Genomic DNA, 21,855 nt, shown 5'->3' with positions numbered 1-21,855 from the left:
TCCTTTGTTTCGTCTCGTCTGTCTATACTTTTGAGAGACTCTCTCCGTATTGCTCTCTAAACTAAAAAAAAAAATCATGGAATTGATAAACTGGTCTCCTAATGAAATTGACACAGTTTTCTCGATGAGAAGCCTGGGTTCGGGGGAACCCGCCTGTCCTGCCGGAACGTTCGCCGCTGGTTACACGATGGACGTGTGGGAGTGGTGGCGGGTCGTGTGCCTGGCGATTCTTTCTGTGGAGGACATTGAAGACATCTACCTTTTTGGAACCATGATTACAGGACTTTTGCTGATTGGATTAGGCATTGCCCTGGTTTATCGAGGAAATCAGACAACGGTGACAGCTGTTCAAAGCCCCATAAAGCTGCCCGATATGATTGAAGCGGTGGACAGAGCTGTCGGCATTCAGACTGTGGCTATTCAGAACTTGATCCACCACATGGATGACATCATGGAGAAGCTTCCGGCTTTGCAAAGAAAAAGTATTTCGGAGACCAAATTGGATAAAATGGACAGAATGGGCAGAAATGGATGAATAGAGTGGACATGCAAAAAATGCGTCTGCTCTCCCCAAGACCAAACAATCCCAATCTTATCTACTTTCGGCTCCCTGAGACAGCACCGGCCTTGGCCGAGGCCGTTGCTGGGACAACATCTCCCCCTGAGGGTCACTGCTGTGAGATGCTCTCGCATTCCTCGCATTCTTTCCCCCACTTCCCGCGGTCGCCATTTGCACCCCCAGTGTGACAAGCGGGTGCGTGACCAGCGCCCTCATGGCTGCAGGAGCGGACGGCTGCTTGCTTGCGCTGGGTTACCTCTACCTCCTCCCCCCTTCCCCCCCTCAAGTCCCGTGTTTTCATGTTGTAAAGTGTACTTGTGTTTTTTGTGCTTATGTGCTGAGGTTTTTTTTAATGTTCCCACACTGTACTCCTCGTAGGAGCATAGGGTGGGGGTTGCTTTTTCTCCTCTCCTTTCCTCATGGTCTCTGTAATTTCTTTTTTCCCTGTCTTCCTGTCCTGTCCACTCCCCCTCTTATGTGTATGTATGTATGTAAGGACAGGTTGATGGTCAATTTCACTGGTAAAGTGATAATAAAGGGTTCATTCATTCATTCATTCATGTTCCCTTGGTACTGTGTGAGAGAGTTATATCGTTATTAATATCACAAACATTTGGCGATGTCCATAACACCCAGAAGAGTGTGTTGTGGCTCTCGAGTGGTGCAATGTAAAGTGTTCGCCTGATCATCAAGAGATTATGAGTTCGTGTCCTCTCACTCCTCGAACAATCACAGCAACGCTCACAAATCGGGGGCATCTGTAAGCATATTATACTGCCCCCTGGCGTCACATGAGCAGCAGATGTGAGATATGGTTGGCTGACTTCATGTGGAAGCTTCAGAGGAAGCACGTGATCACCTTTGTTTGGTTGCTGCCATGTGATCGGGGACAGCTGCCTGATTTGGCCATGAATAAATTAGAAATGTGTGTGAAGTGATATCTAGTGACACTGGATAGTTTGAAAAGTTATTCTTGGGTTTTTTGGTACTTGTGTGGACGATTAAACCAAAATGGATTTCTGCATTTATTACCTCGCCTGCGATGGAGTCAGGGGGGTGAGGGATTGTAATCAGTGCGGTTTGTTTCTTTCTTTGTGTGTCTGTCTTTTAACAATCTAGCATCTAGACGGTTGCACCGATTGACTTCAAATTTTCAGGGTAGGTGGGCAATGGTCCATAGATTACCTGATTAAATTTTGGGGATAATCAGATCAAGGACAAGGTCACCGGAAAGGTCAAAATAGTTTTTTTGGGATAACTTTCTTTACATTCATTATTTTGACTTCAAACCAAAACCTAGCTTGGACAGCCTCCATAGTGGTTGGGGGTTAAAGGTGAGGGGGGTCAAGGTCATTAGTCAAAATAGCATATTTTCCATTATAACTCAAAAATGGTTGCCAATAGATAGATGTTTACTCTTATGAGCATATAGGAACTCCCATATGGCCTTTCATTTGGCACCATGATATTTGACTTTGAGGGACCTTGAAAGATCAAACTCAAGGTCAGAGATTTTCAGAGGCTGTAACTTGAAAACGGTTGATCGTCGACAGATATTTACCATTATCATTATTATATGGGCTTTCATTTGGCACCATGATCTTTGACCTTGAGTGACCTTAAAAGGTCAAACTGAAGATCATGGGTTTTCAAAGGACTATAACTTTAAAATGGTTCATGATAGCCAGATGTTTATGATTATCAACATATAAGAAGTCCCATATGCGCTTTCAGTTGCTGCCATGACCTTTGAATGACTTTGAAATGTCAAACTCAAGGTCATGGATTTTTATAGGACTATAACTGACAGCTGATGATTGAGAAATATTACCCTTATCAACATACAGGTATAAAATAAGTGCTACCAGGCGAGGTTTGTTTTGCCTGGAAACACTTGTTCCAGCTGAACTTGTTTGATGATCGTTGCTCATATAAGCAACATGGCATGAGGAGAAGCACATGCCTGAAGATTTTTTGAACACCTTACTGTTTAATTTCTAATTTGATTCATTCATTTATTCGATTTATTCACTCTTTATAGGGAATAACATAATGACCAACATAATTTGAATGTTTAATACCAGAAGTGGGATCTCCGTCAGTGAGCAGGATGAGGATGGAGGCTGAGCCCTCTCGGGGGTACCTCCTGATTATCTCCACCCCCTTCAGCACTGCAGCGTTGATGTCCGTGGCTGGGGGAAGATCAGTCAGGAATCATTTAGAAGTTCTTAAAGACATTCTTCAGTCCATGTTCATAAACAGCAGTTTGGTCTCTGCAGAGCAGACCGGATGATACACCACACTTTCTCAGATGCTCCAGCCAATTTGTTGCAGGTGAAGCTTTTTTTTTATCTTTAAAACTGGGATAGACTTCGTAATTTAAACAAGTTCTAATGATGACTCTACTCAGATAATTCATCACATCGAACAGGGGTGCTCAAACTTTTACTCAAACAGTCAGGGATCACATAATCTGTAAATAATGTGAAATTACACAAACCTTCTCAGGACATATTTATTTTATGAACGATTGAAATGTGAGGCACATGATTCAGAATCTGTACTAAACATTCCAGTGATCTTTTGGGGCTTTTTATTTCGAAACTTATCGACTTTTTTCTCTTTAGTTGGAACCTGAGGCTTATGAAACTATATTTGTGATGATGAAAGCTCAATAATAAATCCAGCTTTGATAACGAGGAGTTGTGATTTCCACCACTGCTCCCACTGCTGTGCTTTACATCCTCAAGTTTGATCAGCACTGACTGTTTGAAAAATGAAAATGTGAGCCACAATTTTTAAACACAGTTCAATACAATGCGTTTTTATAGAAACTGAAAACCATAAATTAGGTGTTCCTTCACGACTGAAGCAGAATCAGCTGAAAAAAGTATAATCTTTTTATTTTAAATGACAGATCTGTGTGACATTTTACTTTGAAAACCCTGCGTGTTGTTTTTCCCACCGTTCAGGCAAGAAAGCGAATCTTTAGACCACACTGTGTTCAGTAGTGAACATGGCTTTACCTCCACGATCATTAATTTTCTTCACAAAGGTCTTTGCCTTGTTCAGATTCTCCTCTGTGGCTGGCAGCAGTTCATTTTTCCAGACCTCAACTGCAGAGTCAAAGCTGATCAGGCCAAAGTAGTCATTCTGAGCGAGATCTCCCAAAATCTTCAACATCGCAGCACGAGTCTAAAATAGAAAACATCAGCAGTTTGATGCTTAGCTTACAACAAAAAAGGATATTAACAGCGGGTTTCACTACCTCAGAAAAGACAATTTTGAAAGGTTGGTTTGAACCCGATATTTATCTGTCATCTGTCTAGCATTCCTACTTTTTGGATGTTTTGATTTTGGAGCGTGCTACAGCCAGATTTCATAAAGCCACACCTCAAACAATCAATAACTGGTCAGTGGCTATAGCTTTCCTCAACGACTTAATGAAGTAATTATTTTTGTACACAAGCCATGTATCTAAGCCACACGTATCATATATAATCGTTAACTTGCTATGTGTATGTTGTATCAACGCCCACCTCTTTTTAAAATTATATAGCATTGCTGTTGTGTGTTTGCCTTGTTCAAACTTGAAATAAAAACATACTAAAAAAAAAGAAAAGAAAACATCAGCAGGAACTCCAGTTGGAACCGTGTGCTGTCTGCATCTCCACATGTGCACACTCACTGAGATCAACTCATTATAGCTGAACTGTATTAATTTAATAAATATAAGTTCTGTCCACATTCACTGGATATGAGCAATCGTGTACTCTGATTGGCTACTCTACTACTAGGATATCAGCTCATATACCGTGAGTAGAGAAAAACAAAATGGCGGCGCGTGTTGCTGAACCAACCGAGGACGAAATAAAAACTCTACTTGAAAAGAAAACCAGAAAAAAAAGCAACAAAAGATGGAAAATAACGTATATTTTTTAATCTATATTTTTCAAGAATTATTATTATTGCATTTTTCACAAATTGCTCCTGTCATTTCACCGGTTTGTTTATATTCTAAGCAGAAATTATTTTGTCGGATGTTTTGCATAAAGTTTTTATTTATCGAATTTGCAAAAAAAAAAAAAAGTGTTGCCAGGCAAAGCAAATCTCGCCCGGCAGCACTTATTTTATACATATATGTTGATAATGGTAATATTTCTCAATCATCAGCTGTCAGGTTATAGTCCTATGAAAATCCATGACCTTGAGTTTGACCTTTCAAGGTCGCTCAAGGTCAAAGGTCATGGTGCCAAATGAAAGCCCATATGGCACTTTCTAGAAGTTGATAAGGGTAAATATTTGTCTACCATCAACCGTTTTCAAGTTGCAGCCCTCTGAAAATTTGTGACCTTCAGTTTGACCTTTCAAGGTCCCTCAAGGTCAAAGACCATGGTGCCAAATGAAAGGGCATATGGGAGTTCCTATATGCTCATAATAGTAAACATCTGTCTATCGCCAACTCTTTTTGAGTTATAATGGAAAATATGCTATTTTGACTGAAAGGTTGACCTTTCCGGTGACATTGACCTTCACCTTGACCCGATTACCTGATTTAATTTTGGGGGTGATCTACAGACCATTGCCCACCTACCCTGAAAATCTGAAGTCAATCGGTGCAACTGTCTAGATGCTAGATTGTTAGCAGACACATTAACAAACAAACAAACCGCACTGATTCCAATCCCTCACCCCACTGACTCCATCACAGGCGAGGTAATAATTCTCTCAATTTTCTCCTAATCCAGTGAATGTGGATAGAATAAAACAGTTATTCCACTTAATCTCATCGTACAACTCGGTGTTATGTGCCTCATCAGCTATCAGCACATTTACAACTCAATTTTTTGGAATAACTGTTTAAATATATATACACTACCGTTCAAAAGTTTGGGGTCACTTTGAAATGTCCTTATTTTTGAAAGAAAAGCACTGTTCTTTTCAATGAAGATCACTTTAAACTAATCAGAAATCCACTCTATACATTGCTAATGTGGTAAATGACTATTCTAGCTGCAAATGTCTGGTTTTTGGTGCAATATCTCCATAGGTGTATAGAGGCCCATTTCCAGCAACTCTCACTCCAGTGTTCTAATGGTACAATGTGTTTGCTCATTGCCTCAGAAGGCTAATGGATGATTAGAAAACCCTTGTACAATCATGTTAGCACAGCTGAAAACAGTTGAGCTCTTTAGAGAAGCTATAAAACTGACCTTCCTTTGAGCAGATTGAGTTTCTGGAGCATCACATTTGTGGGGTCGATTAAATGCTCAAAATGGCCAGAAAAATGTCTTGACTATATTTTTTATTCATTTTACAACTTATGGTGGTAAATGAAAGTGTGACTTTTCATGGAAAACACAAAATTGTCTGGGTGACCCCAAACTTTTGAACGGTAGTATATATATATATATATATATATATATATATATATATATATATATATATATATATATATATATATATATATATATATATCCATCCATCCATCTATTATCTGTAGCAGCTTCACCTGTTCAGGGTCACAGACAAGCTGGAGCCTATCCCAGCTGACTATGGGTGAAAGGCAGAGGCGATTCTAGGGTCTATTGTGGCCCCAAGCAAAAATTTCCAGGGGGCCCGTCTGACCAGTGTTCATCACCAATATGTTATAAATAATCTGACACCAACGAAAAATGTATGAAACCAAAGTTTTTTAAATCCCAAATGTGAAAATACAATGGTAAAGAACAATAAAAACAATAAAAGCAATAAAAGACAAAATAAATAAGCCCTCGCACCCCAACTCTCAGGGGCCCCAGGGCCAGGGGGCCCCAAGCAGTTGCCTGCCTTGCCTGTTCACAAGCTGCCCGTCTGGTGAGAGGCAGGGTTCACCCTGGACAAGTCACCAGGTCATCGCAGGGCTGACACATGGAGACGCACAATCATTCACATTCACACCTACGGTCAATTTAGAGTCACCAGTTAACCTAACCTGCATGTCTTTGGGGGAAACCGGAGCACCCGGAGGAAACCCACGCAGACACGGGGAGAACATGCAAACTCCGCACAGAAAGGCCCTCGCCAGCCACTGGGCTCGAACCCAGAACCTTCTTGCTGTAAGGTGACAGTGCTAACCACTACACCACCGTGCCGCCGTAATAGATACATCTGAATCTATATTTGAGTTTGCAGATCTACTCAGCTATCCTCTGGGATGGAAACTGTAAATTCACAGAGACTGAATCACACTGTTGATCATGCTTACCTGCTCAATTTTCCTGCCCCTCATAGAGCCACTGCGATCAATGACAAAAACCACATTTTTTGGGATTTGTTGAATATCCGTGGGTGCAAAGTAGTGGACGAAATATCCATTTAATACCTGCAAAAAAAAAGAGAAGTCTCTTTTTGTTTCAAATCTCAAAATGAGAAACTCTGATGACTCATGGGAAGGGCACATATATCCTTATGGTACTTATCTGTAAAATAACTGACACTCATATTTTCACTTATGTTAATGTTTCTAGAAATGACCTGAAGTTCTCCACTTTGATGTGGTCTCTTCACATCATACTCTATGAGCAGGTCTCCGTTTAGTCCATTTTCTCCACAACCTTCACACTGTGTTTGCTGCTCGCGTGTGGGGTAAAAGTTGACCCATGCCTGCACATACGAACGAGGAGAGACAGATAATATAATATGACATATAATAATAATATGAACCAATTAATCAATTTCTGAATGACAGAGGCTTTGGAGTTGATCTAAATGGTTCACTAAAGCATAATTTTCATCTCATCTCATTATCTCTAGCCGCTTTATCCTGTTCTACAGGGTCGCGGGCGGGCTGGAGCCTATCCCAGCTGACTATGGGCGAAAGGCGGGGTTCACCCTGGACAAGTCGCCAGGTCATCACAGGGCTGACACATAGACACAGACAACCATTCACACTCACATTCACACCTATGCTCAATTTAGAGTCACCAGTTAACCTAACCTGCATGTCTTTGGACTGTGGGGGAAACCGGATCACCCGGAGGAAACCCACGCGGACACGGGGAGAACATAAAGCATAATTTTACTGTTTTTAATTTTTCTCACCTCTTTGGTCGACTCGGCCAGAGTGCTGATCACAGCCCCGGAGAGCTCCTGAGTCTTCAGCCCTCCTTTGACCTCCAGGAAGGAAAGACCTGGATGCTCATTAATATAGACGTCAATCTAGTGGAGACACGGCCTCAGTGTGAACTCTTACAGCTGTAATTTACCTTGTTGTCACATGATTATGACGGGAAAATTACTGCTTCAAATCATATCTATTGCTTGTTAAATTAGCAGTAAATCCTTAAAGGCAGTTTGGAACAAGACAGAGTTGTTGTGCGTCCTTGAGGTCTGACGTCACCTTGAAATCTGCCACAGGCTGCATTGGTTGCGCGTGGATTTGTAACTTGTATTTGCCGAGTCGTCGCTTTAGCAGCTCTTCATAGGTGAGTTCAAAGGTCACCTTACTCAAAGCTGCCACCGTCACTGAGGTTTTAAACTCCTCCAGCGTCCTTCCTACTGCACTGAAGCCCATCACAAGCATTATTATTATTATTATTATTATTATTATTATTATTACTGATGAGAGTTGTATGGGAATTAGACTTTATGCTTGTTCATTCAGCCGGTTAGAGACATGAATTCATGACTTGAATCCCTTTTTTCTCACCTGGCTGCAATAATCCAGCTGTGTAATCAGTTTTATTTCTGTTTCTGTGGTACCTGACAATCCCGGCACTTTCTCCTCGAGATACTGCTCGACTGTACTGCTGCTGTGCCTCTTCTTTCTTCTTCACAACACCATCATACGTCTTTCCCTCGATTAACCTGATCAGAAGGTGTTCAGACATGTTTTTGTAGACGAGTCACTGTTATTTCGTACACTTAAACCACAATTCAGGATTCCTGTGTCTTAAAGAGCCTTGTGACAACACTTTATTTAATTTAGGCCGATCATTAACATGAAGAAAAAGTCACTTGTTACTCTCAGTGCCTCACCTCACCACAAGAAGTTAAACTCTGGTATGTTTTTAGTTTTGTGCTCCCACTTTCTGTTCACACTGTGGAATCTTACTCTGCATGTTATTCTGTGAAATCTTGTTCCACTGGATAATCAAGGAGGATTTTAGAGATGAACTGTGGGTTTGAGGCCGAACTAAGCGTTATTTAACACGATCAGTTGATGGCAGAATCATTGGGAGGGCACTTGCGCACGCAGCGACGGGCAGGGGTAGTAGCATGGTGCTGTCTGTTTGTTTGTACAGCTCGTTAAAGTTTGCCGAGTTCTGTCTTATATTGGATCGCAGTTTTAAATGCATATCCACAACTTTCACGCATGATTCGCCCTGCAGTGATCGTTTTGTCTGATCTGTTACAATGAATTGGATTGTTGGATTTATATTGTTAGTGGTGTGGCAAACTTTCCATTTGGTGGAAGCCTGGTATGGCACCTCCCAATCTCGGATTTTATATAGCCGCGACTATCTGTTAAAGTTCAATCAACCAGCGAATTCTAGGCCACCTCCAGATCTAATCTTTCCAAACATTGTCAACATCAAATGGAACTACGGAAAGAACAGGAGCTTCACTAACGCACCTCGTCGGAGATCTAGGAAGTGGGGTAGGAGAGGTGGATTATGCGCGCGAGCGAGGCAGCAATTGTGACGCGTTCCTCTGCCCTCTATCATCCTTGCTAACATGTGGTCCCTCCGAAACAAGTCTGACTAATTGCAAGCTTATGTCCGATACCAACATGAATTCAAAGAAGCCTGTATCCTGGCCCTGACAGAAACATGGCTGGGGGAAGCGGACACAGATGCTGACATTGCATTGGATGGTTTCGGTGAGCCTCTACGCATGGATCGGGTTGCAGCGACCACTGGCAAGTCGCGAGGGGGCGGGGTGTGCCTGTACATAAATGAGCACTGGTGCAAAACAACACTGGTGAGAGAAAAACTGTGTACAAAAGACATTGAACTGCTCTCAGTCTCCATGCGCCCTTTCTATCTACCCAGAGAATTCCCGCAGATTTTCGTTTCTGTTGTTTATATTCACCCAAAGGCGAACGAAAGCACTGCCCTAGAATTAATCTATAGCACTGTCCAGAAACTACAGGCAGTGTCCCCCGATGCTCCACAACTAATTTTAGGTGACTTTAATCACTGTTCTTTGGACAAAATTTTAAGATGTTTTTATAAATATGTGTCCTGCCCAACCAGAAATGGGAAGATCCTTGATCAGTGTTATGGATCCATTAAAGGTGCCTATAAATCTGTCTTTCTCCCCTGGGTTCTGCTGATCACAACTGCGTCCATCTCATACCAGTGTATCGCACTTGTCTGCATAGGGGGAAAGTGGAAACCAGGCAAGTGAAGGTCTGGTCTGAGGAGGCTACGCTTGCTCTGCAAGGCTGCTTGGATTGCACCTTGTGGGAGGAGTTTGTCAAATCCTCATGAGATATTGGTGAACTGACTGAAGTGGTCAGCTCATGGGTCACATATTGTGAGGACACTGTAATTCCTAAAAAGGTTGTCAAAGTATACCCTAATAACAAGCCATAGGTGAGAAAACAACTTAAAGATTTAGAGAGGCTCACGAGAACAGAGGCGACCTAGCGGTCTTGTGGTTGGACCTGACCAACGCCTACGGGTCCATACCGCATAAGCTGGTCGAGCTTGCATTGCACCTCCATCATGTTCCCATTAAGATCAAGGACCTCATCTTGGATTACTACAATAATTTCAGGATGAGGGTCACTTCTGGGTCAGCAACATCAGACTGGCATTGCATTTGGAAAGGAATAATAACAGGCTGTACCATCTCTGTTATCCTTTTCGCGCTAGCCATGAAAATGGTGGTCAAGTCAGCCGAGGTGGAATGCAGAGGGCCCCTGACTAAGTCAGGTGTATGGCAGCCCCCGATAAGGGCCTACATGGATGACCTGACCGTCACTACAACATCGGTCCCAGGGTGCAGGTGGATCCTGCAAGGGCTCGAGAGACTCATTACCTGGGCAAGGATGAGTTTCAAGCCCTCCAAGTCAAGATCGATGGTGCTGAAGAAGGGGAAAGCGATTGACAAGTTCCGGTTTTCCATCTCAGGAACTGTCATTCCAACCATCACAGAGCAACCTGTCAAGAGTTTGGGGAAACTCTTCGACTCTTGCCTGAAAGACTCAGCTGCCATCCAGAAGTCCAGCATGGAACTTGGAACCTGGCTCACCAAGGTTGACAAGTCTGGTTTGCCTGGTAGATTTAAAGCCTGGATCGATCAGCATTCTATCTTGCCACGAATCCTCTGGCGCATGCTAATCTATGCAGTCCCAATGACAGCAGTTGAGTCCCTAGAAAGGAAGATCAGTGGCTTTCTTCGAAAGTGGCTAGGCCTCCCACATAGTCTCACCAGTGCGGCACTGTATGGAGCAAGTAACACTCTGCAGCTTCCTTTCAGCGGCCTCACCGAGGAGTTCATGGTGGTATGCACCAGAGAAGCCTTACAGTACAGGGACTCAAGGGACTGCAAGGTGTCATCAGCTGGCATCGAGGTGAGGACAGGAAGGAAGTGGAAGGCTGGGAGAGCAGTGGAGTTGGCAGAGTCTCACCTAAGACAGAAGGCACTGATGGGCACCGTGGCAACAGGAAGAGCAGGCCTGGGTTACTACCCAAAGACCCTGATCGGCCAGACCCGCGGTAAGGAGAGACACCACCTGATCCAGGAGGAGGTCTGTGCAGGCGTGGAGGAAGAGCGTATGAGCAGGGCGGTGGGACTCTGGCAACACGGAGCATGGACAAGGTGGGAGAGCGCACTACAGCGCAGAATCACCTGGACAAACATCTTGCAGGCAGACTTCCATCGGGTCTGTTTCCTAGTGCAAGCTGTCTATGAAGTCCTGCCTAGCCCAGCGAACCTCCATGTCTGGGGAAAGAGTGAGACACCCTCCTGCCTTCTGTGCTCTGGTAGAGGCTCCTTAGAACATTTTCTCAGCTGCTGCCCAAAGGCCCTGGCTGATGGCCGCTACCGGTGGTGCCATGACCAGGTGCTTAAGGCAGTTGCTGAAAGTTTAACCTCTGCCATCAGCTTCTGCAAGCACCATCATGCCCCAAAGAAGGCAGTCTCCTTCGTAAAAGCTGGAGAGAAACCCCGAGCATGCCAACATATAACAACAGGCCTCCTCCACACGGCAAATGACTGGCAGCTGCAGGCCGACCTGGGAAAGCAGCTGAGGTTTCCCCAACATGTGGCAGTAACAACTCTCTGTCCAGACGTGGTGATAACATCTGAGGCTTCAAAACACCTCATCATTCTTGAACTAACAGTTCCCTGGGAAGAGCGTCTTGAGGAGGCCAATGAGAGGAAAAGAGCCAAGTACGAGGAGCTGGTGGAGGAGTGCAGGGAGAGAGGTTGGAAAACCTTCTACGAGCCCATAGAAGTCAGCTGTAGGGGTTTTGCAGGGCGCTCCCTCTGCAAAGTCCTGAGCTGCTTGGGCATTGTAGGAGCAGCTAAGAAGAGGGCCATTGCCTCCGCAAGTGAAGCCGCAGAGAAAGCCACATGGTGGCTTTGCATTAAAAGGGGTGATCCGTGGACTGCTACTGGGACGCAAGTCGGGGCTTGATCAACCCCGGCTGGGTCACCTGGGTGAGGGTGTATGATGTTGCAAGACCCGAAACACCCGAGGACCCCAGGATACATCACTGAGGATGCGTCCCAGTGCATCCATGAGGTGTTTCTAGCATACTGAATGTCTGGCACAGCCAGGGACTCCTAGGAACAGACTAGGTGACAACCAAGAACAGTTTGGTTGTCTACTGGAGAGACAGTTGACAGCACAGAAAGACGGCACCCGGGACAGTTTGGGTTAGCAGCCCAAACTGTATCTTTCGTGAGAATGAACCCAAACAAGCTACGGAAAGCCCTACAGTGAGATACCCCCAGGAGATCCCGAGAGGGGGGCAGGATGAGATCTCCAATCGGACGGACCAAACATTAATGACCCATGCAAATGGACAGATGACGAATGTGACATGCATTTGCAGAAAGCTGTGCAAGAACCAGCATGGCCTGAAAATCCATCAGACCAGAATGAAATGCTTGGAGCAGGAGATTGAGGTACAACGCACAGGTCCAGAACCTGGTGAGACGCAGGAGGCGCCCGGCCAGGAGGCAAACCACAGAGCCCAGTCCCTCCACATACCTGAGCCTCCCAATCCCAGCAGAGTAATTCCACAGCAGCGGATTAAGTGGCCCCCAGCCAGCAAGCGGAGTGAGTGGTTGGCGTTTGACCAGGATGTATCCAACATCATCCAAGCTACAGCCAAAGGAGATGATGACAGCCGACTCCAATCGATGACCACCATCATCTTCAGCTATGCCTCAGAGAGATTTGGGCAGGTAGAGAAAGGAGGACCTAAGCCCACCTCCTACACAATGAACCGCAGGGCCACTAGGATACATCGCCTGTGCCAGGAGCTTCGCACTCTGAAGAAGCAGTACAAGACTGCTACTGATGAGGAGAAGCAACCTTTAGCGGCTCTCAGAAGTAAAGATGGGAAGAGGATCACCAAGCCCCCTAATTCTGCGCCGACAAATAGTGGAGCAATATCAGAAAGGAGTTCGACAGTGTAAAATTGTAAAGAGTTTGAACATATCATCATCTACAGTGCATAATATCATCAAAAGATTCAGAGAATCTGGAAGAATCTCTGTGCGTAAGGGTCAAGGCCGGAAAACCATACTGGGTGCCCGTGATCTTCGGGCCCTCAGACGGCACTGCATCACATACAGGCATGCTTCTGTGTTGGAAATCACAAAATGGGCTCAGGAATATTTCCAGAGAACATTATCTGTGAACACAATTCACCGTGCCATCTGCCGTTGCCAGCTAAAACTCTATAGTTCAAAGAAGAAGCCATATCTAAACATGATCCAGAAGCGCAGACGTCTTCTCTGGGCCAAGGCTCATTTAAAATGGACTGTGGCAAAGTGGAAAACTGTTCTGTGGTCAGACGAATCAAAATTTGAAGTTCTTTATGGAAATCAGGGACGCCGTGTCATTCAGACTAAAGAGGAGAAGGATGACCCAAGTTGTTATGAGCGCTCAGTTCAGAAGCCTGCATCTCTGATGGTATGGGGTTGCTTTAGTGTGTGTGGCATGGGCAGCTTACACATCTGGAAAGACACCATCAATGCTGAAAGGTATATCCAGGTTCTAGAGCAACATATGCTCCCATCCAGACGACGTCTCTTTCAGGGAAGACCTTGCATTTTCCAACATGACAATGCCAAACCACATACTGCATCAATTACAGCATCATGGCTGCGTAGAAGAAGGGTCCGAGTACTGAACTGGCCAACCTGCAGTCCAGATCTTTCACCCATAGAAAACATTTGGCGCATCATAAAATGGAAGATACACCAAAAAAGACCTAAGACAGTTGAGCAACTAGAATCCTACATTAGACAAGAATGGGTTAACATTCCTATCCCTAAACTTGAGCAACTTGTCTCCTCAGTCCCCAGATGTTTACAGACTGTTGTAAAGAGAAAAGGGGATGTCCCACAGTGGTAAACATGGCCTTGTCCCAACTTTTTTGAGATGTGGTGTTGTCATGAAATTTAAAATCACCTAATTTTTTCTCTTTAAATGATACATTTTCTCAGTTTAAACATTTGATATGTCATCTATGTTCTATTCTGAATAAAATATGGAATTTTGACACTTCCACATCATTGCATTCCGTTTTTGTTTACAATTATACTTTGTCCCAACTTTTTTGGAATCAGGGTTGTAGATTATACCGCGTGACACAGGACACTCAGACTAAAGAACAAATCACACAGCTCTTGAATCCAAAAAGCCGCCGGGAATTGGTATTCCAGGCGGCTCACTTTCATCCCATGGCTGGACACTTAGGGCAGGATAAAACACTAGCCCGAATAATGGCCCGGTTCTATTGGCCAGGGATTCGCGGTGATGTCCGTAGGTAATGTACGGTGTGCTGCGAATGCCAGTTAGTAAATCCAGCGGCCATTCCAAAACCGCTTTTGCACCCTCTCCCATTAATCGAGACCCCATTCGAAAGAATTGGGATGGATCTCGTCAGGCCATTAGATCGGTCAACACGAGGGTACCGCTTTATATTAGTTCTAGTGGACTATGCAATGCGATACCTGGAAGCAGTGCCTCTTCGCAATATCTCAGCACGCAGTATTGCGGAAGCGCTCTTCCGCGTTATCTCCCAAGTTGGAATCCCCAAAGAGTTTCTGACTGATCAAGGCACCTCATTTATGTCACAAACACTGAACGAACTTTATGGGTTATTAGGTATTAAGCCGATCCGCACCAGCGTTTATCACCCACAAATGGATGGTTTAGTCGAACGATTCAATCGCACCCTCAAAAATATAATCAAGAAATTCGTAAGCGAGGATGCACGTTATTGGGATAAATGGCTCGAACCCTTGTTGTTTGCAGTGCGAGAGGTCCCACAAGCCTCCACGGGGTTCTCCCCATTCGAATTGTTGTATGGGCATAAGCCGCATGGCATTTTAGACGTGCTGCGAGAAAATTGGGAGGAGGGACCTGCACCAAGTAAAAATGAAATTCAATACATTATTGACCTGCGCGCAGAACTCCACACACTCACACACCTAACCCAGGAGAATTTGTGGCAGGCCCAAGAATGGCAAACCCACCTGTACGACAAGGGTACACGCCTTAGGGAGTTCGCACCGGGAGATAAAGTACTCATACTGTTGCCCACATCGAGCTGCAAATTGGTCGCCAAGTGGCAGGGACCCTTTGAGGTCACACGGTGAGTCGGGGACGTCAACTATGAGGTGAGGCGAACGGACAGGGGTGGGGCGCTACAGATTTACCACCTCAATCTGCTCAAACTCTGGAATGAGAAGGTCCCCATGGCGTTGGTATCGGTGGTTCCGGAGAAGGCGGAGCTGGGCCCAGAGGTTCAAAAGGGAGCATTGGCATCGCGTACCTCTCCGGTCCCCTGTGGAGACCACCTCTCCCCGACACAACTCGCGGAGGTTGCCCAGTTGCAGACCGAATTTTCGGACGTGTCCTTGCCCCTGCCCGGCTGCACCGACCTCATAGAGCACCACATTGAGATGCCCCCGGGGATGGTAGTGCGTAGCCGCCCTTACAGGCTACCCAAACACAAGAAAAAAGTGATTCGGGAAGAACTCGAGGCCATGCTCAAAATGGGCATCATCGAGGAGTCCCATAGCGACTTTGTGGTCTTGGTACTCAAGACCAACGGGTCGGTCCAGTTCTGTGTAGACTACAGAAAAGTCAACGCGGTGTCTAAATTCAACGCGTACCCAATGCCTCGTATTGATGAGTTGCTCGATCCACTAGGCACAGCTCACTTTTACTCGACACTGGATTTGACAAAGGGTTATTGGCAGATCCCCTTGACTCCATTATCCCAAGAAAAAACAGCCTTTTCCACACCGTTCGGCTTACACCAGTTTGTCACACTTCCTTTTGGGCTGTTTGGGGCGCCCGCTACGTTTCAGCGGCTGATGGATAGGGTCCTCCGCCCCCACGCCACCTATGCGGCTACATACCTTGACGACATCATTATTTATAGTCATGACTGGCCGCGGCACTTACAACACCTGAGGGCCGTCCTTAGGTCACTGAGGCGGGCGGGTCTCACAGCCAACCCAAAGAAGCGTGCGATTGGGCGGGTGGAAGTACGGTATCTGGGCTTCCACTTGGGCAATGGGCAGGTGCGTCCCCAAATTAACAAGACGGCAGTGATTGCGGCCTGCCCGAGGCCCAAGACCAAAAAGGGGGTGAGATGGTTCCTGGAGCTGGCTGGCTATTATCGGAGGTTTATACCTAATTATTCGGACGTCACCAGCCCGCTGACTGAGCTCACTAAAAAGGGGGCACCAGATCCGGTCCAGTGGATGGAGCAATGCCAGCGGGCTTTTTCTGAGGTAAAGGCTGCACTGTGTGGGGGGCCACTGGTACACTCCCCTGACTTTTCTCTCCCTTTTATATTGCAGACGGACACATCGGACAGGGGGCTGGGGGCTGTTTTGTCCAAGGAGGTGGAGGGGGAGAATTGCCTAGTGCTGTACATAAGTCAAAAGCTGTCAGTGTGTGAGGGGCACTACAGCACCATAGAGAAGGAGTGCCTGGCCATCAAGTGGGCGGTCCTCGCCCTCCATTAGTACCTGCTGGGATGCCCTTTCACCAACTGTTCGGACCACGTGCCCCTCCAGTGGCTCCACCACATGAAGGATGCCAACGCGCGGATCACCCGTTGGTATCTGGCACTCCAACCCTCTAACTTCAAGGTGGTCCACAGGCCAGGGGCACAGATGGTCATGGCGGACTTCCTCTCCCGTCAAGGTGGGGGAGTCGGCTGTGGGTTGGACGGCTGCCCGGCCTGAGTCGGGTTGTGGGGGTATGTGGCAGTGGGGGCGTGGTCAAGCGTCAGTCTGTGACCGGAGGGCAGAGTCAGGGAAGGTAAGTGGCAGAATCACTACACCTGATGTGAATTAACCTGTGTTTGTGTGTCTTCCCAGCAACCACGCCCTATATAAGGAGAGAGAGAGCAGAGGAAGTGAGCTCTCTCCCGCACCAGATGACTTGTGTCTGTGTGTGTGTGTGTGTGTGTGTGTGTGCGTGCGTGCGTGTGGCTGGGAACATGTACGTTGCTACTGAAAAGTGCAAATAAAAAGAGTTTTTTGAACTCCGTTCTGGCCTGACATACTTCTGTGCTCCACCCACCCGCTCTGACTTCTACAACAATGTCTGTAAGTGTCTGAGCATTCTGTAATGGCCCTTTTCCACTACCCTTTTTCAGCTCACTTCAGCTCGCTTCAGCTCACTTCAGCCCGACACGGCTCGCGTTTCGACTACCAAAAACCAGCACGACTCAGCTCGTTTCAGCCCTGCTTAGCCCCTAAAACTCGCACCGTTTTGGAGTGGGGCTGAAGCGAGCCAAGCCGTGCCGAGTGAGGCTGGGGGCGTGAGCAGACACTCCCCTGTGCACTGATTGGTGAGGAGGAGTGTCCTCACATGCCCACACACGCCCCGCGAGCGCGCTGGGATCTGTAAACACCGCAAACCCGGAAGAAGAAGAATTACGAGAATTTCTGAAGCCTTATGTGCCTCGCCTCATCTATACGCTCTTCCCAGTATCTGTCCGCGTTGTTGGTGACAACAAGCCACAGCACCAAGACCAGCAACACTAACGACTCCATGTCCTCCATGTTTATTGTTTACTATTCGGGTCGTGAGACTACCGCTTGAAAGCTCACTGATGTCACTGTTTGCGCTGCTTAATGACATCACCTGACGTCCACCCACTTTTGCTAACTCCACCCAATGTGTCCACCCACTTCCAGCCAGCACGGTTCAGCGCGGTTGTAGTCGAAATGCAACTCCAACAGCCCCGCTCAGCCCGACTCAGCACGGCATGGCTCAGCCCGACTCAGCCGCGTTTGTAGTGGAAAAGCGGCATAAGATCCTCAGTAAAACCTACAGATCATTTCCGCATAAAACTGCACTCACTGGACCTGAGACTACGATCGAAATATTTTTTTTTTAAAGCAAAGGAAATTTCATCTCACACCAAATACTGACTTCTTATATTTATTACGGCTTACTGATTACTGTTTATATTAATTTTTTTCATATTGAAACATTTCATTTCATTATTTTTAAGCCATATTTGGTCAACAGTGGTTCCTTACATGTGCCTAAGACTTTTGCATAGAACTGTGTGTAAAGATTTAATATTTAACAGTTATTCCATGAAATCCAGTTGTACATGAGCTGATAGGTGATGAGGCGCGTAGCACCGAGTTGTCTATAATCCATGTATGATGAGATTGAGTGGAATATCTGTTTTATTCTATCCACATTCACTGGATTTTGAGAAACGGAGCATTTTTATTTTAATTTTTTGCAAGTCTGGTAAATAAAATCTTTATTCAAAATCTCATCTTACCACTACATTACTCAAGATAATCTCATCTCATTATCTCTAGCTGCTTTATCCTGTTCTACAGGGTCGCAGGCAAGCTGGATCCTATCCCAGCTGACTACAGGCAAAAGGTGGGGTACACCCTGGACAAGTCACCAGGTCATCACAGGGCTGACACATAGACAACCATTCACACTCACTTTAGAGTCACCAGTTAACCTAACCTGCATGTCTTTGGACTGTGGGGGAAACCAGAGCACCCAGAGGAAACCCACGCGGACAACATGCAAACTCCACACAGAAAGGCCCTCGCCGGCCACGGGGCTCAAACCCAGACCTTCTTGCTGTGAGGTGACAGCACTAACCACTACACCACCGTGCCACCCACTTTTGAACGAGTCTAAAAAAAATTCAACAAATTTTAAGGCTTAAAAATGAAGAATGTAAACAAACCAGCAAAATGACAGGAGCAATTTGTGAAAAATGTGATAACAATTCTTGAAAAAAAAAGTTCTTATCATTAAATACTTTCATTCCCGATTTTGTTGCTGTTTTGTCTTTTGGGGGTTTTGTTTTCAAGTAGAGTTTTTATTTCGTCCTCGGTTGGTTCAGTAACACATTCCACAATTTTGGTTTTCTCTACTCACCGTATGTGAGCTGATAGCCGAATAGTAGACTGGCCAATCAGAGTGCGCGATTGCTCATATCCAGTGAATGTGGATATTATACATCTGTAGAATGAGCCAGTGTCTACTTCCTAATAAACCTTTTTGAGACATTTTCGAGATGTTTTACAGAAAGTTCCAGGAGACGCTGCCCGTTCTTCTCGACTCAATAGAAGAAATTGTTTGTTTTTTGCAGTAATGTCATGAGCAACCGAGAACAACAGAGCTCCTCTGTGAAATCTCACTGTGCTGGGTGTAATTCTGTTTTGTGCCCCCAAGTGATCAATGAAGATTTCTGGACTTTTGCGTGACTCTCTTACTGGAGTTAACCTTCTGGCTCCATCTGCCAGTGAATTTAGTGTTTGTGATTTGAGCTTCACCCCTTTGGTCTTTACTTGGCTCTTTTTTATGCTTCTGTACATTTGAGCCAAACAGTTGAATGAATACAATTTTTAAAAATCATATTAATGAAGCGTTATTGGGATTCCCCCCCCCCTTTTTTTTTGCCAATTCCTTTTTCTTCTGATGTGCCCCTCAGGTCACTTGTAGAAATGATGATTTTTATTGACTTACATCTTGAATTTGCTGATGAAAGCATTTTTTGGAATCTTGACCTGGAAATGAACCTCTTTGGACTCGTTGAGTCGGTTCGCCACACGGCTCGTGATGACTGTGATGGCGTAGCGGCTGGTTACTGTCGAGTTGATGTGGAAGCTGTAGATATCGATTTTTCGTTCCTGTGTTGAGGGAAAAAAACAGCATGATTGTGGCTTTTGGCTTTTTATATTTCAGTTTTCTTTAACACTTCCAGTATGGATATGCAAAAAAATTATTTATCGGGGATTAAAAATTAAACCGTAACAGTCAGGAATATATTTCCCCTCAGCCTGTGAATGTGATGTTGTATTCAGGGGTCAGTCCAATTTCTTGACGATTTATGGTGTTTTTTTTTTTCTAATCACATAATACTGTAATTATACTCTCACTGGGGGAAGCCATGGCAAAATGGTTAGAGAAGCAGCTTTGGGACCAAAAGGTTGCTGGTTCAATTTCCTGCACCAGCAAGACTGGTTCAAGTGCCCTTTAGCAAGATGCCTAACCCCGAACTGCTCTGGCAAGAGTGGTGGCATACCTGATGATGTGATTATAAGTTTGGGCATTGAACCTGGCTATAACTAACTAATACTATCATTATACTGTGTTGCATTTTTTGGCTCGAGTTAAGCTCCAGACTCTGTGTCCAAAACATACAAAACAACTCAAACAAAAATAACCTCCAGAGTGTGAGTGGACCTTCAGCCCGAGGTTACGCAACTGCTTCGACATGTTTTAGTGGGTTTAGTGGTGAGATAATGTCAGGCCGTACGTTGGACTGCGTTTAGTCCCGTTTTAATGATTATTTGATGAGCTCTGTGTTTAAATAAATTTACAATGCTGTGAGAGTTTCAGTACAATGTACCTGAATATCATTTCCACAGAACTGAATGTAAATCTACAACAAAATAAAAGGAGTTGGGGAGATATTTTCAGTTATAGTTTTTATTTAGGACCATTCTTTCCCCTTCCTCTCTCTCTCTCTCTCTCTCTCTCTCTCTCCATGCTGTTTGCACTGTTATTGGAGATGCTTTAATCTCATTGTACATGTGTATAGTGACAATAAAGGTATTCTATTCTATTCTATTCTATTCTATTATGGCCACAGGGATTCTTAAACACAAAATTTGAAGAAAAAGTGTGTTGTATTTATGACCAACTACAAACCAGTTTGAGGTTTGATTCTTTGTTTGTGCTGAGTCAGGACATTTCAGAATAAAAGTGTAAAATGTCGCCATGAGCAGAGCCACACAGAAACATGGTGAAATAAATAACCTTCAGCTATAAAAGGTATTTAGTTATTCTTTGTTTCACAAAAGCTCCTTCTGATGCTGAACTCTTTCTAGGGCACTTTATTGGATTAATTTCTTCTGCACAGGGTTCATCCAAAGAGATGGTCACTCAGAAGCTTCATCAGCTATCAGACTTCTTTTTATGAGGATTATAACAGAAATAATAACGAAGCGTTCACTAATTCAGACTGGGTAAAAAAAAACACGTCACGGCTTTAATAAAGGATGATTTGAGACAAGTTCTAGACTTTGACTTAAAAGTAATGAAATAAACAAGCAGAAGACTCGTAGAGCTTGGCTCCACTCCTTACCTTCTTGGCTGGCACTGAGGAGACACAGAGAAGTAAAGATCCAAAGACAGCGAGTACGATTGAGGCTCGCTCCATGGTGACCATTAGAGCTCTCTGCTCTGACAAACGCACATTAACTTTTCAACAAACCATGTGGTTCCTGAAATCTCCTGGTGTCTCCAAACACTCCGTCCTTGTGACTTTATACTCGGGTTCAAAGACCCAGCACGCTGTTTACTGATGACGAGGGTTAAACGATGCACCAAATCTGTGGAACCTTTCAGATTCTGAACGATGAGAGACTGTTAGGTTTATATAAATATTATTCTTATTATTCTTATAAGTATTATTATTAAAATGGTGACAAAATTAAGAGTTAACTTAAGGTTCAGTTAAAAATGACCTTCTGTCTCGGCTGGACATTGTTTGGGAACATTTTGTTTATGAAATGTGTATTTTGAACAGAGAAGTGTC

The 21,855-nt window shown here is 44.8% G+C and overlaps 1 protein-coding gene across 1 annotated transcript in view; it reads right to left on the bottom strand.

Annotated features, from left to right (window-relative positions):
• LOC132874227 (inter-alpha-trypsin inhibitor heavy chain H3-like) overlaps positions 1 to 21,534 on the bottom strand; it is a 43,202-nt gene extending 21,668 nt beyond the window's left edge. Inside the window, 9 exon segments of the mRNA XM_060910215.1 lie at positions 2,641 to 2,751; positions 3,586 to 3,754; positions 6,807 to 6,923; positions 7,076 to 7,204; positions 7,643 to 7,759; positions 7,941 to 8,103; positions 8,303 to 8,407; positions 19,779 to 19,942; positions 21,403 to 21,534. Coding sequence (XP_060766198.1) covers positions 2,641 to 2,751; positions 3,586 to 3,754; positions 6,807 to 6,923; positions 7,076 to 7,204; positions 7,643 to 7,759; positions 7,941 to 8,103; positions 8,303 to 8,407; positions 19,779 to 19,942; positions 21,403 to 21,534 — 1,207 coding nt within the window.
• Between the last annotated feature and the right edge of the window lie 321 nt (positions 21,535 to 21,855).

Source organism: Neoarius graeffei, chromosome 26, assembly GCF_027579695.1.
Source record: "Neoarius graeffei isolate fNeoGra1 chromosome 26, fNeoGra1.pri, whole genome shotgun sequence".
In the NCBI taxonomy this organism is placed as follows: Eukaryota; Metazoa; Chordata; class Actinopteri; order Siluriformes; family Ariidae; genus Neoarius; species Neoarius graeffei.
The sequence above is the reverse complement of the archived record's forward strand: the minus strand, read 5'-3'. Positions and strand labels throughout refer to the sequence as shown.